At 35.0% G+C, this 16,136-nt stretch overlaps 1 protein-coding gene across 6 annotated transcripts in view; it reads left to right on the top strand.

Annotated features, from left to right (window-relative positions):
• Positions 1-14,391, top strand: part of LOC124155596 — a 40,394-nt gene extending 26,003 nt beyond the window's left edge. For 3 of the 6 annotated variants that reach the window (XM_046529555.1, XM_046529556.1, XM_046529551.1), the window contains one exon: positions 1,920-2,060. In XM_046529555.1, the coding sequence (XP_046385511.1) occupies positions 1,920-2,043 (124 nt within the window). In that variant the 3' untranslated portion in view covers positions 2,044-2,060. Of the gene's footprint in view, positions 1-1,919; positions 2,061-13,445 lie in introns of those variants that run through there. The other 3 variants (XM_046529554.1, XM_046529553.1, XM_046529552.1) reach the window with 2 other exon arrangements.
• The last annotated feature ends 1,745 nt before the right edge of the window (positions 14,392-16,136 follow it).

Genomic DNA, 16,136 nt, shown 5'->3' with positions numbered 1-16,136 from the left:
CAGACTTTATACATAGCACACAACCTTATATTTTCCCTGATTGATTACGACAGCTAAGCATCATTTTCAAGCAGAAGCTGAGGAGACTTCATAGTGACGCTTAGTCATGGGAATCGATCGGGGAATATATAATGCTGTATGGAATGAACAGAGTTTGTTTCACATGACATATTCATGGTCCATTATTTCCTTAAAGTATTGCCCTCAACCTTAAAAAATTTAATACCATTTATGTACAGGCTTGCGTTCTTTTACAAAACTGCCACAAAAAAGATTTCTCTGTTACCGAGTTGAATACAAAAAATTAAATTCATCATAATTTAAGAATAGCAGAAATAACCATGTATGTATAACCATTAACAAACCAGTCATTGTGTGAAAGTATTCATTTGATTGCATCCAATGCAAGATTGGGGAGAGTAAAGAAAAGATTTTGGTTGGAAATCAACACCCCGCACAGTGGAGTAGGGTGTATCAAGCGTGTCCACTGAATACAGTGCAATCACTCAAATCTTTATCATCATTTGTGCATTGGAGACAGGAAAATATCTATGTGCTAGATCAGAATTTCAATTATGGGAATCATTTTATAAAATCATGAGTTAGACCAGGCCTACATTAAGGCATAGATACAGTGATACCTCCACTCCTATTAAGCGACCACCTCTCTTAACCCTCGATCAGGCGTGCTGGCAAATAAAGTTTGCCAATCTTCGAATACCAAGGATTTCAACATTGTGCACACATTCTGGTCTAGAATGGCCTTGTGCATTCTTACAATTTACTTTGACTGTCTATAGTGTGAGTTTTCAAAGCTCGAAGTATTGTAGCTACTTTATTTTTAGATCAACAAGATGAACCGACATCTGTGGCGTACAAAGTACACCGCACGACCGTGTAGCTCATGTTTTGATTTTCTTGAATAACCTTGTGTATTCTTACAATGTTATTTTGACTGTCTATAGCGAGAGTTTTTGAAGTGCAAAGTATTGCAGCAAATTTTTTTTAGAATGGCAAAAGGAACCCAATACCCATGGCATATAGGTACGCCGCGTGACCGGCCATGTATCACCTGTCCCACCTATGTACCTTTATATCTGTTTGTACAAGCTTGAACTAATTTCTTCAGATAAAGATAAATTTTAACAAAAATTGAGTGTTGTCATATAAATGCATATATCATAGACAAAGTACGCCACATACCTGGTCATGTAAAAATATCAGGCACGTCCGATCGAGGGTTAAAGAACAACAGTATGTTAGGGAATCAATTGTAGTGCTCATAGGTTCATGGTATTTAACACCCCTATTCAAAGGTTACCCCTACCAAAGACCACCACTTTGAAAGGAATTTCCATCTTTTGAGTAAATGAAATAGCTACATAATACATGTACATAGACATTGAAGATAAAAAACGGCATTTACATATGAATTTGTAACTTTTGTATCACCTTTTTTCAAGACATGTTTGGTGTTCTTGCCTACCTAAATATTAAGGGTGGCAATTTTTTTCTATCCCAGCATATTTAATTTTATGCATTGCAATGGAAAATATCGAATTTAATTTTTGATTATGTAATTATAAAATTTCTGGTGAATCGGTAAAAATATTGTTTTAAAACTTTCTATTATTACGTTTGATGATTCATGAGCTCAATTATTTTCCTAATTTTTTTCTATCTAGCCATCCAATCATTCAAAGAACAACAGTATAAGTAAGGTACAGTATCAGGATCTCTCCTATCTTGTCAAATGACTACCTAGCATAAAGACAATTATTGGAACCACCAATTGTCCCTTTATATAGGTTTCACTATATCGTTTGTTAACTTATTGAATGATTTAATTTTTTGTATGCTGGGTCTAGAAGTAACCTATATGTTCATGAGTGCATATTTTGTGTGTCATTTGTTGATAGGCCTCATCATGAAATGGAGGAGAGATTCAGTAAGGCCCAATACCGAGGCCAAGGCTCCATTAACTTCTCATTTCTAGTCCTCGGATTAAGAGATTTCTGGGCGCTATGTGGAATGGCATCATGAAATAGTTATACAGAAGTAAAGGGATGAGTAGGTATGATTTTATTAAGTCTCTTTGTAATACCAGACCCCATAAAATAACATCCACCATGTTGGATATCTTGAGCCATGTAGCGGCCAGCTCGAGGTTGTTTCTTGAGTGAATTGAAATCAAACTTAAGCAAGATGTGAGCGTTTCTTTTATTTCTCTTGAATTTTACAAATTCCAGGCTAGCGCAGCTCTATCATAAATGTTTGATTGTCAGAAAGCTATACTCCTAAACTATTTAATTCCAAAATTCTCATGATCCGGCAAAACAATGGCTTTTGGGAGCAGCTGTGTGTTGCGCTTTGTTTCCTTCTGCTAAGGACCGACTCCATCCCCTCAACGTGGAAGGCGTGCATAGAATCCCGTGCTCATGCAGGAAATCTTACTTTGGGCAGACGACTTCCAGTATTAAAGAACATAAATGGGCAATATTACATCGTGACATGGAGAAGTTGGCCATAGCTGAGCATGCTTACTCGGAAGACGGGCATCAAATTTTAATCGACGAAACGCAGGTGTTAGCCCAAGAAAAATTTTATCATAGACGACTCATTCGAGGGGCTATTGAAATTGAGAAATGCCCCCAGAATTTCAACCGCGTTGACGGCATTAGACTCAGCCAAACGTGGATGAGAAAATGGTGGCTAAGTTTCCAGCAAGGCTATTCACCGGCAACGGGGAAGAGTCCGCTCGCCTCTCAAGGACAGGGCTGAGAGTTCTGCTGACGTCAATGTCGCCCTCCTCCCCCACTATTCTGGTGGATGGGGGAGGGGGGACGAGTATATTAATTGACAACCTTTTTCCGAATTTTCATTCATCGCCTGATGATGCAGCCTGTAATGGATGCGAAAGCTCGCACCACAAAGCACAACACGCTGCTGCTCCCGAAAGCCGTGTACAACAATGTCTCTCGCTGCGAAAACCTACGTTCCAGGCAAAACAATGTCAGCACATTTGCAGATTGGCCATTACTCCCTCTTCCCTCTGACACGTCCTAAGGGTCAATCCACCCCTTCATTTTGGGCACATCTCTTTAGGACACGGTATCCTGTCAGCATTCAACAGATTATTTTGTGACCTGATTCCACACGTCTCCCTAGCTCAAAATTAAATTAGCTTTCAACTTCAGTAATGCCTCACTGCCTCTCCAAATTTCCTGCTGTCCCATGACCATTTTAGTTGGATTGTGTGGATTGTTTCAAGTATGTAAATATTGTGAGGGTAGACTAGAGCTGGGCACTGTTGCACTGCAGACATCGGAAATGAGTTTATGCCTTGGCTCCACTGCTGACTTGCCAGAAAATAAGATGTGAATATGTCAGTTTATCGAAATGTTAATCAACCCTGAAATAGATGCAGAAAAATAATGATTTCATGGCATAGGTATGCTAAAAAATTTCAGTCAAAGGAATGATCGTCATCAGTCTTCAGTCAGTTGATGCTTGTAGAGCTCCAGGAAAGCCATAAATGCAAATGAAAATTGCATATCTATATTTTTAGGGTAATATTTCAGGAATGACTGGATTTTAAGTCAAATTCCTGAATGATAGCAAAATTTCAAATCATGGAAATTAATTATTAAAATCTCTAGGCTGGATGCTCATAATAACCAGAAGGCCCTCCAGAAATCCAGGGAAAGATTGGATTTCCATAGCCCCCGGATGCTTTGCTTCTCAATTTCCTGCTGGTCATTTCACAGTTAAGCAGTAAATGTGCTTGAAACAAGAGATGGAAAAAATATATAGAACTCACCATGTGTGGCTTCAATGAGTATAACATAAAATTCACAATATTATTTTCCAAGTATGAATTGAGTTTCATAGATCATGGATTTGAATTACCATGATGAAAGAGGACTTTTTGGGACTTCAAGCTCAATCGGAACGAGTATGCCAGCATAACTGCTCATGTGAGGAAATTTGAATCTTTGTTTTGCCCAGATGCTATAAATTATTTATAAAATTGGCCCTGGCCTATCCAGTGGTAACATGACTGTTCATGTTTCACCAAGAAATGTAACAGTTGGAGGTTTAATGAGTTTTAGGTATAGTTACAGAAATTACCTGCATTTTGAACTAGGTTAAGAGAAAATATTTAAAGAAATACATAAATAGTGGGACGGTGATAAATAGTTTAAGTATTGCAAACTTCTGTGTCATAAATTAAGTGAAGTTCTGAAAATAGATTCTTTGGATTCATTAATTTTGAATGAATTAAATTCAGTGTAGTGCTTATCATGTGAGTACTCTTATTCTTCTGTTGCCTGCACAGATGTATTTTATATGATGCATATTATGTACTCATGAACTTATATTTTTTGCCAAGGAATCTTATAGTGTCTGCAATTAATTCTCCTCAGTGAATTTCTCATCATTGTGAAAACAATTTCCTACAACAGGACAGTAAAATAATACATTACATAAAACCTAGGAGCCTTTTGTTAAGTTAATTTCAATTTGAGTTAACTTGATTAAAAACAACTGACAATCTTGCATGTAAAAGATATTTATGCTATCATAACCTTGTTGATAAATCTTGCCGGCTCAAGTTATAGGAGAATCATAGTAACCCAAAATTGGGTCTGTTTGTATTATTTACTGAGGAATAGAGGTGCAAAAATTGTATTGCATAGTTGCTCAATCTTTTGAAGACATAGTTTGTTGTCTAGATCAGTGACATGCATTAATACCATCAATGTTTTTTGGAATTCCGAGCTTATTATGTTAAACATACTCAACATGTGTCCTTTCCTAAAGATTATTGTTCTTTGGGCACAATGGTTCCTTACAAAGAGAGCATATGGAGCAGGGATTTTAACCCTTTCTAACCCAGAGCTACTTTTAGGAGAATTCAAATTTCAAGATTTTTCATCGTGAAAACTTGAAAATTTTGCAATCAATCCTAATTATCATGGCAGCTGAATATTTCGTCATTATAATTAACTACGCAAAATAATGCGTAGTTTAGATATTTCCTAAACAGAGCATATACATAATATGTACATTTTTTATGTTGCTTAGAAGCATCACTGGGTTATAATGGATTAAGGTTCAGTCTAATCTTATCAAACATATGCATACAAGATGGAACAAAAAGGCATTGATGAGACTGGGTACTAGTTTTGAAAGTTCTGTTTTCTTGAGGCAGAAAATGTTGGAATTAATTAATCTGATAAAAATCTGCCTCAAATGGCATGAAATGGAAAATTGGTGATGGAGAATACCACGTGAGAGGAGTGCAAACCGTACTTTGTGTGTACATGTTTTAGTTTTTTGGAGCACCCCTTTTTTTCGTATTAATTTTGCTCTGTTTTGGAGTGAGTCATCAAAATTATTAGTACATATATGTAATTTGCCTGGCCAGCATGCCACTTTACTCTCTGGTAAAGCCAAAACAACAATTCAAACCATAACAAGTTCAGAAACACGGAACTTAAAAACAGCACACCAAATATGTATTTAATTATTTTGAAACCAACAAAATGACCTTGTTTTCATTTGATAGGAAAAATCATTTGAATTTGGAATTCAGATGTGATCATAGAAAAGAATTGAATTAAAGTTTGATAGAAACTTAGAATTGTTTGAAGTTACTCTTCTCGTTTATAAAAATTTTTGTCCTCCTTAAGAACTTGTAATGGTACCACACACACTAAACATTTATAAAATACCTCCTTTTACTTAGATCATTCACACAACGTAGGTTATTTCACTGTTCCTGGTGAGGGATTTATAGGTTATAATTATTATTATCAGTTAAATATTCTAGTATTTCAAAAGTTAAATAAACCAGTTTAATTAATGGACATAAACTATTGGGCCCAATTAGCAATGGAGTCTCATTATTTAAGCTTATGATTCACAGCTATAGAATTAATTCGACTTTATTTTGTGCCTCCCTTCAGTTATTGATATAGTTTTAAGAAATTTTAGACATTTTTACTAATTCATATCACAGAGTTCCCTCTCCTCTTGCCTGCCACTGTGGTCACTTTTTCCCGTGGGCTTTTGCTTGGGCTAGCTTCACTTTCTCCTATTTCTCGCTCCAGTCTGCTCCAATATGTCCTCCCACTGCTTCATCTCTTGTCGCCTTTCTTATCTTTGCTTGTTCCAGCATTAGAATCTTCTTTTTTTACTTTCAGACCTTCTTTGATGTTAACTGTTCCAGTTTCTGAGATGGATTTTCGGACCCGTCCACTCACATAAGTTGATCACTGACAGCTCCCTCATTATTACTTTGCGTACTCCCACCTAATTAGTTGTTCTGTTTATTTTGTGCGTTTATGATGTACATATATTGTAGGAATCGTAACCATCAAAATATTCTACTACCTTTCTTTCAATTTCCAACAGCTCCCTGCATTACTTGGTTACTATGGTATAGCGTAAGATCTGACCTGTCACTTCTTCAAAGGAAGATTACATATTGTTCCTGGTTCTTTGTATAATGGATGAAACTCTCATGAGATTCTTGTTAGAACGTAGGTTTCTGCGGCGATGGTTTGATCTCTGCATTTCTTCCGGGTTTCCTTCCGCGTCAGCTTGTTTGTGGACAACAGTTTCGCTGGCTATCCTGCCACTGGCTATCCACAAAAAAGCTGACGCGGAAGGAAACCCGGAAGAAATGCAGAGATCTCATGAGATTCTGTTCAAACTTTGCGTTTGCCCAGTGTAGCGAGAGTGGCTTCAATTCACCGTTCACTTTTTTATCACTGTGTACATGTGTGTGAATGAGTGTTTTTCTCATTGAAGCATCACAAACTACATTCATAAGTAGCTTAAACATGAAACTTCACTAATTTAAATCATGAACTCACTTTGCATGGTCATTGAAACCCCTCCACTCTTCCACTTTGCATGCTTATTTTGTAATGATTATCGTGAGATTTTTCGTTCACATAATCTGGCACAGCAGCAGAAAATAATGAATGTCATATTGGTCCTCTCTAACACTAATTTATGCACAATGTAGTGAGAATTGTGATTGAATTCTTCTGTGATAAAAATTTGCCCATCTTTAATCCCTCTAATATTAATTGCAAAGCCCTCACTAAGCCTTTTACGTATCATAATATTTTCATTCCTTTAATTCGTATTTTTTATTTTCATTTTAAAATTCATAATATATATTCGTGCAGTTATACATGTTTATGGTTGCAGCAAGTCTTTCATGTTTGATTGAAAATGTCTTAGAATTATTTGGTTCTTTGAACAGAGATTCCAGAAGGTTAGTGGGGGAAAGGAATTTCAAACTATATTCTTCTTGCTGTACGTAATTGACTGAAGTCCTGGAAAAAATAAGTTTAACGAGAAAAAACTTTTAGAAATAAAAATCGAAAATCTGCATTTTTGAACAAGTTCTTGACAAAATAGCTAACATAAAGTTCACTATTATATGAAAACTGTAGTAGAAATTTTATGTTGGTTTGTCAAATGTTTCTTTTAACGACGTCTAGTAGCAAATGAATGCTATAATTTAAGTTGAATCACTTGAGTTACATGGAAATGGCACAATGGTCTCTTTGAATAATGAGAAAAGTATCTATTTATAAATATGTAATATGTCATCAATAGGTATTGTGTTCCCTAGCTTTCCTTTTAAACTGGTTGGATATTTTCCATGATTGGCAAACTTTTTTTATAGTTAGTTTTTATAGTTTATAGTGTGAAAAGCTTTAGTTATGGATTGAATAGTTTTGAACGTACCTGTGAAAGAATGGGATCATTACAATTCCACCTTAATCCATCCACATGTTATGGAAATAGTTTATATTTAAAGAAATTATTTTGCTCAAGATTCATGATATTTTCTACAATACATTTGACTACAGATTTTTGTCTAAGTTTTCCTCAATTGTTGTCAATGACTGGAGTCATACTTTAAAATGACAGATTTTCACATATTTATTTTAACAATTTCACTGCTGTGAATGTAGCCGTTACGTTCCCACGTCAGGCTGCTGTGAGCGTACTTTTTCTTCCTCCCAACATGCACTTTCGCCGAAGCACTTCGAAGGGTCCCTAATCCGAGACCCTTTCCTCGACGAGCTCACTCGCTGGCCCCTCTCTTCGACCCAAGTGGGGGGCCTCCCTTCCCAAATGTGACCACTCTGACTGCATTTTGAAAATCTATCAATCAATGCGATCATCAAAAAATGATTGTTTGCATCGCACTCCTGCCAATCAAGCGATCAAGTACGCCTTTGAACCGTGTTTCTGCGATTAAAAATAACGATTTTGTTAACTTTGCTAAAATGGCCATTTTCCGGTGGTCCGCAGCCATGTTTTAGCAAAGTTATTAAAATCGTTATTTTTCATTGTCATTTCAGAAACATGGTTCAAAGACGTACTTGATTGGCAGGAGTGCGATGCAAACAATCATTTTTTGATGATCGGATTGATTGGTTGATTTTTAAATTGCAGTCAGAGCGGTCACTTTTCGGGAGGGAGGCCCCCCTCTCGGAGGGTCCAAGAGATGGGCCATCAAGGGTGAGCTTGTCGAGGAAAGGGTCCCGGATACGCAACCCTACGGAGGGTGTACCACGCCCATCCTAGAAGTACCTGCTCCATGGCCCAACGAAACGCATTTTAACCTTTTCGCCACTTGTGAGGAGAAGGTTTTCGGAGATTGAACAGCAGTGAAAGGTTTAAGACCTAATCTGTCAACTTATATTAGTATGTAATACAAAGGGGAACTGTGGGATTCATCAAATACTACTACAAGCGAACGGATGGCGTTACACAGCTTTTACAGGAATTAGGCTGGAGACTTCGTGATAGGCTTAGACATTTTGAGCGAATGAGAATTAGTATCTTTCTGAACGACACGGAAAACATCACCATAGAACCTCACAATATCCCCAGGCCAGACAGAAATGATAAATTCAGAGAGATAGCATGCTGAATGAATAGGTATAGATATTCATTTTTCCTCAAGCAATAAATTAATTTTAGAATTGCTTGTTAGAAATCGGTATACCCATTCCCTTTTCCTTTTTTCTCAATGTTTGGTGTTCTGCCACGTCACATACCTATTCAGATGGCTTGCGGGGTAGTACTTAGGTGTAGATTTACAGAATTCTTTCCATGAATTGTGATTTTGAGTGTGAGTGAACAACCTCTTTGAAATAATTCTAATTCAAATGTCTTGGTTGGTGTTCTAATATTTTAAATCAAAAGTCATTTATAATATATCAAAATAGTATGTAGTCTCCACAATAGTTTAGAGAAGGAAAAGGCAATTAATAAGTATTAAACTACATATCTGTATTACAAGATGGGTCAAGGTGATGAATCTGCAAAATGAGGAGTATGCAGGGGAATGTCTTATAATTTGTTCTCTGATTAGCAGAATTCTTAAAGGGGAAGGCAACGATATTCATTGTGAAAATGTGTCCATGGTAAAAATACTATATTTTAAGTGAGCATGGAAAATCTTTGTTTTGTTTAAAGCTAAGAATCATATTAAGTGGCTGCAGAAAAATATTTTTCTCTTCACTAAATATCTGCGTGCACTATCATTTGCTCTCAATTTGGATTAAATGTTTTAGCGTGAACCATTTAGTTGTCCTAAACTTCAAAATAACATCTGCCCCTAAAGGTGACGCCCCCTAGTAATCACTCACTTGTGGAATCCCTCCTCAGTTTTTCAATTGATGTGATCTTGCCATTCATGTCATTGACCTTTGTTTTGCCGTGACTTCTCTGCACTATTTTTTGAACTTCTCTTAAATTTTTGCCCGGTTGGTTTGAAAGTATGTATCACTAAAGAATGCGCATTTTTTCTGCATGCTCTTTGACCACCAAAGATGATATGTCTAACTCCTAAATCTACTTTTGACCAATGATCAATCCCATGGCTCAGTAGCAAAGTATTTAATTTTTTAGAGTATGAAAACTAATGTCAGGATGAACTATTTGGACAGAGATAGAAAGTACATGATTCTTAGTCAAAAGTTAAAGCCAAATTTTGTGATCAACCATTTTTCTTATAATTCATCATATACGTTGAAGCTCTTTGCAGTTATTCTGTGTATATTTATTCCTTCATAACCCTTCCTTTCTCTATTCTTTGGCTGAATGAGGAAGATTTTTTCGTCATAACTCATCTTCCTCTTCCATCTACTGAAATTATTTAATGAATTGCGAGTTTGGGCCTGAGAAAATGACTGCTTATGTATTTATTTATAAATCCTGGAGTGTCCCATTCAAATTTTACTCTTATTCTTTCACCTTTTGAATTCATTTATTGTGGCAGTGTGTATAAATCATTTGTAAATATTTTCACTGGGCCAACATTTCCTTATCTGTTATCTTCCATATTTTTTCTTAAGGTGAAGTTATTGTTGAACAGAATCGTTGAGCTGGTAATAAGGAGCAGCATAACATGTACCCTGGGATATATATGTTGTTATTGTGAAAATGTCATTATAGAGGGTATCATTATGGAGAAGTTTACAGTCTTTATTAGTCCATCTTGACAAGAAAATAATCAGAATTCCTTTGACCCTAAGATTGTTGATGACTATTAATTTAGAATAGCTTACGCTATTTTTATCAAGATACATATTTAAAATATCTTCATTGACCCCTGCATGAAAATTGAAGTTTTAGTGGGTTTGGTATTTATAGTTACCTTTCAAATATTTATAGCCTCTTTCTCAAATCTATATTTGCATATTCTTGTTAGAAATTAAAGACAGTATGGTTCTGTGCCTGCATTAAAAAATAATTGAAAGTAGCATTGAGATAGGCATTTTAGCATTCTATGAGGTATATAGTTAATAACTGTATTAGTCATGATTGCCATATCTTGAGCCCATTAAGGTAAAAATGTTAGAGATTTTGAAGGAATAGATTTCGTGTGTTTACAGTAGGAAAGTAGAGTTTAAAACATTCAAGATATTTACTCTTGAAAGTTTGAAAGCTTCTGAGACATACATTTTGATTGGTTCCATCATGATGTAATGAAGTTGTTTGTGATGAACGTGTGCTTTGAATTTTAAAGGCCAACATAGGTACATACTTAATTTTAATAAGTTTATTTTTTATTTGCATAGCTTAAATAATGACAGTTACTTTGTGGCCCATTCTTCTTTATGCTTAACCTCATGGTAGAAATGTTTAATGATGTTTTCATAAGCCCCAGTGAAATCTGAAATTCTATTTTCAATTAAAATCGGTTTGATCAGGTAATAGCAATTTTGTGGTGCACAGTGGCCAACAGGAATAAAAGTGAGCGAATGCTAATGCTCACAGAATTTGGAGCATTTGTTTCATGTCATATGAATAAAAATTGTGAGCATAAGCTAGCTCTATCGGGGAAGCATTAGTAAATGCTCAATTATCAAGCATTTAGTGCGAATTAAGAGGAGCAACATTGATGGGCATTTGAGGAGTTGTTAACATTGACGTTAATATATGGTTAATGCTGCTGATAAAAAACACTGACCGTTGGTGTTATTAATGAAGCTCTGAGTGCAACCAGTGGTATGCCAAGTGGTGCCGTCGGAAGCACGAGCTGCAACACCTTGAAACACCAAGATGGACCCTGGGCCACCCACATCCTAAATCCGGCCCTGATGAAATCTATTTTTATCATTCAGATGAACGTACTAAAGTCTATCTCAAATGTTTTTCATGTCTGGATTTCCGAAAAAGGGTGGGAAAACAAGGATATATAAATAAATCCATAAAACCTCTTTATGGATTATATTCATAATATTTAGGAGGATCTTTTTACGGAGCTCATGAATGGATTTGCTCAGCAACGTCCATCTTCCTTTACCATTGCCCAGTAGAATAGACCTGACCAAGATTCACCAATGTATTCATAACTATTACTTGTGATACATACTGGTGTATTAGCCTCATGCATAGTCTTGATGTTAAGACAGAAGATAATATGGATATTACCTACAGAGTTGCCTCCAAAAGCAAAAAAAATCTCCTAATTTACTCTATCCTCATCGAAAATACAGTGGTTGAAACCAGTGCAAATTAGTACATGTACATGTTTGAATCAAAACATTTGAAAATAACTGCAGTCTTGTAGTTGAAGCATTCTACTCATAAATAAGCACCTGATATATTACATAACGGCCATAGTTAAGGATAAATAGCATTAATAACTGTGTAGTTTAATATGTACTGATGGACTGAAACTACTGTGTGTAGACAAGGCAGTTGTTGCCAAGTGGGGAAGGTTGTACTTTAATGAGCACACCAAATGCAAAATGTTGAGCAAAAGATATTTTAACTGAAGCATTTGCTCAGGAATAAGTTACTAAAAATTGATAACTAATTAAGTTTCATTTATGCATCTTTTAATTTCTGGCCCAGTACATAGTTGTGTCATAATTTTAATAAGTTCATGATTAAGTAGGAATCAACAAAAATTTTTCATCTTCAATGTTTCAAATTTAATTATAAAGAATTTAACTTATCAATTTAATCATATTAATGTGATCATTCTTCAATTTACCCATGCTTGTAAATATTAATAGTGATAATGTACAAGGTTTTTCGGTTGAAGTAACTGGTAAATAATTGTAAAATAACTTGTGAATATAATGGTAGTTTGTTTTATAATATTATGTACATTTTTCTTCAGGGTCCAGCTCTTTTATCAAAAGTTGTGCTTTCAAACTCAATTTATTGATAGAAATTTATTTTTATCTGCTTCGGAATGGTTTCAGTACTCTTCTTTGCATAACCAAAACTAATCCATAAAAAAATTTCCTTAAGTAATTTTCCCAATTTAAAGGTTTGAACTTAATTACCGTGTTGCATTTCAGTTACTGTTGCTAATAGCAGTTTTAAGCTTTTATTCACTTATACTATTAAATCTATGCTAAATCACATGAATTTGTAAGAAGTGAATTTCATTTAATTCTCAATAATTCCATTTTACGTATGGCAGTACTGCAGCAGTGCAGTTACAGTAAATATGCTTTATTTCCAGTTAAAATTCTTCAGACATAGTAAACTCATTTATTATACTAATATGTAATATCTTCTTGAGCTTGACATCCAATTACCACCAATAAAAATTCATGCAAGGATACATGGTGTTTACATACATTTTCATGTGATTCAGTTTATGAACAAGGTCAGCAGAAACAAAGTATCAACTGTAAACCTGTGAATTTCACTGATACTTTTAATTCTTTTAATACTAAGTTGCATGTGAATCCTTTTTAAGGAAATTTTCATGGTCATTTACTATTTTTTCATATATTTGCCTCAGATAAATATTGTCTATTATTATTTGAATGAGTCACCACCTCTTTTGCATGACTTTTTTAATTTATTCTCTGTTTTGACCTAATTTTCAAATGCCAAATTGGGTTCAAAACTTGAATTTTTTTTCTTTACAGCCAAAATTCATCGGAGAGACCTGCCAAGGTTGAAAGCTTGATGACTTCCTCCCAACATCCAGCGTCAAGGTTAACTTCTTCACTATAGTTTCCGAGAGAAATTCAATCGAAGCATGTTTTCAGTCTACCTTGCAGGTGCTCAGTGTGGGTAGTGGTGTTATGTGTTTCATTTTGTTTGAAAGTAGTGTGTAGTACATCACGGGTGCAGAAATTTTGATGTTTACCAAATCTGATTATGTTTGATCAGGCCTCTCTCATAGCTCCTACGTGTTAAAATATGCTATTGTGTGAATCGCCCTGGTTTTGTATGTACCTCTCTTGTTGTTGAAGGTTGTAATCAAGTTCTACTTTTTTTAAGAGGAATTTCTACTCAAGGAAGAAGTTTCTTACGGAAGGTCACTAGCCTCATGTAATAAATTCTATTCAAGTTGGAATAGATGACAGGTTATTCTTTAAAATTGAGATTAGGATGCTTAGCTTGTGTCAGCTAAGGGTATGGATTTGCAATTTTATAGCTCCTGAACCATATTGATATTTGCTTTAAATTTTATCTTTCAAAACAGTTTGAATTGTTAATAATTGATCTTGTTAGAGCTAATGCAATGAGATCTAAGTGAATTGACTTCTGGGGATCAACGTCAACTGATCTACTGGTTGTTACTAGTGAATTTTAATTAGCTACATTGTAGCTTTCGTTTACCAGGATTTCATCTACAAAGTTGTATGCCAAAGTTATTTATTATTCTTGTCCTCAGTATTTCTATGAAAAATATTCAGAAAGTCTGTCTTTTACAAACTTTTTTTACTGTAGGCAAGTAGGTGGTAAATAAGCCTGATATAGCCAAGCTTTTATTAGGCTGAATCATGAGGGATCAAAATATTAATTTTATTGCTTTTTTGTTGTTGAATTTATTGTTATTGTTGTTGAATTTTTAATATTTATTTTTTAGTATTCTGGTTATTTAATTATTGTTTTTAGTGCAAATATTTTTGTTTTTTATTGATTTTTTAAATCTAGTGTAGCTTTATTGGCACATTCTGATTGTGACCTAAGTTTTACCATTGAATGTTTTGTTATATATGTGTATTGAGATTCATTCATCCTTTCTGACCTGCTAAGGAAAATTTGTTGCGTGAAGTGATTGCAGGGTGACCAACATGCAACTAGTCCAATATTTCATTTACTCTTTTGGGCTTCAGAGTGTCTAGGTCAGGGGCGCCGACTTATAAAAAATATTGGGGTGGCCCATATGGGAGGTCTTGCCCCGGGAAGAGGTTAAATTCCAAGTGTGCCGCAGCACCGAAACTATCATGATTCACACCACTTGATTCAGTTAACCTGCTTTACCTAATAATTATTTTTTTAACACATTGTTGAATTTATTTTAAAAGGTAACTATCGTCAAACGTGGGATATAAAAATCACCAATATATTTCTGTGATTTCACAAAGCATAATATAACTTAATTATTTTCTTGAATTATTGAGGGGGCTCCGCCCCCCCAAACGAATCTTTGAGGGGGCTCGGGCCCCCTCAGGCCCCATGGAGTCGGCGCCACTGGTCTAGGTAATGTAGGTATGTAATTAAATTTGGCATGCCCTACATTTGAGACACTGGTTATTTTTTTGCATTTCTGTAAGTCACTGTCTAATTGTAAGCATTCACCATCCAAAAATAGGGTTGTTCATTATTTGCTTTCATTATGCATTTCTCATTATAAGCATGGACAGAGCATGCATAGGCCAGAAGCATAATCCAAGGCAGGTAATGAAATCTTTCTTATTAATTTTGCAAACGATACAAATTTTGGGATGAAAAATACTTTAAATCGTAATTTTACTTATATAGTTTTCCTTAATCATCTGCTCATGAATAGTTTTCCGCTAAGTTGTGAACAGTGAACAAAATATATTTATCTCTAGAATCAAAACTTGAAAATTACTAAGTTAACTGAAATTCCTCAAATTTAATGTCAGCATTTTCCAATCAATTAAGAGTTCTGTCTAGGCCTAAGTTTTGTTTAAATTGTTCTGAAAATATAACCAAAAACTTAATAAATCGGGTGGGAAAGTAAATAAAAACTAATTGAACGCTTATGAAAAATTATTGCTGACGATGAACGGAAAGAGCAAAAATGATCTGTTAGCATAAGTATGCAATAATTATTTTTTGGACATTCTAATCAGGTATACTGATTATTTAAAAGGTTTCAATGAGCTAGAATAACCCTGAGATTACTTTAATTTATTCATTTATGTATTTAATGCAGTCCAAAAACAGAACAGTCAATTACAAGGACTTTCAATGGCAAAGAAAACAACAACAATCAGCAAAACATAGACAACAATTAATAACACAATAGTCAAATGAATTATCAAATAACAAACAAAGAATGGCAGTACATATTCATAGGGAGGAGTAGAGGAAATATTGATGGAGCTAGTGCAAGATGGGTGAGGGATGAAAGAAAAGGATGAAAATTAGGAGCACATTTTGAATAGGAGTTAATGGAAGAAGGGGGACTGAATAGAATAAAACATTTAGAGACAAAAAGGCATGGGATAAAAAAATGTAATAGGTCACAGGACCTCGTCATGAGTGAAGGAACGCAAAGTGGGAAAAGAGAAGGTCAGATGATCTGTATTTGCCATTAATAATATTTATGAAGTCTCTCCTGTTGTTGAGGACGT

The sequence above is a fragment of the Ischnura elegans genome, chromosome 3 (genome assembly GCF_921293095.1).
Source record: "Ischnura elegans chromosome 3, ioIscEleg1.1, whole genome shotgun sequence".
Classification (NCBI taxonomy): Eukaryota; Metazoa; Arthropoda; class Insecta; order Odonata; family Coenagrionidae; genus Ischnura; species Ischnura elegans.
This window is presented reverse-complemented; position numbering and strand designations above follow the sequence as displayed.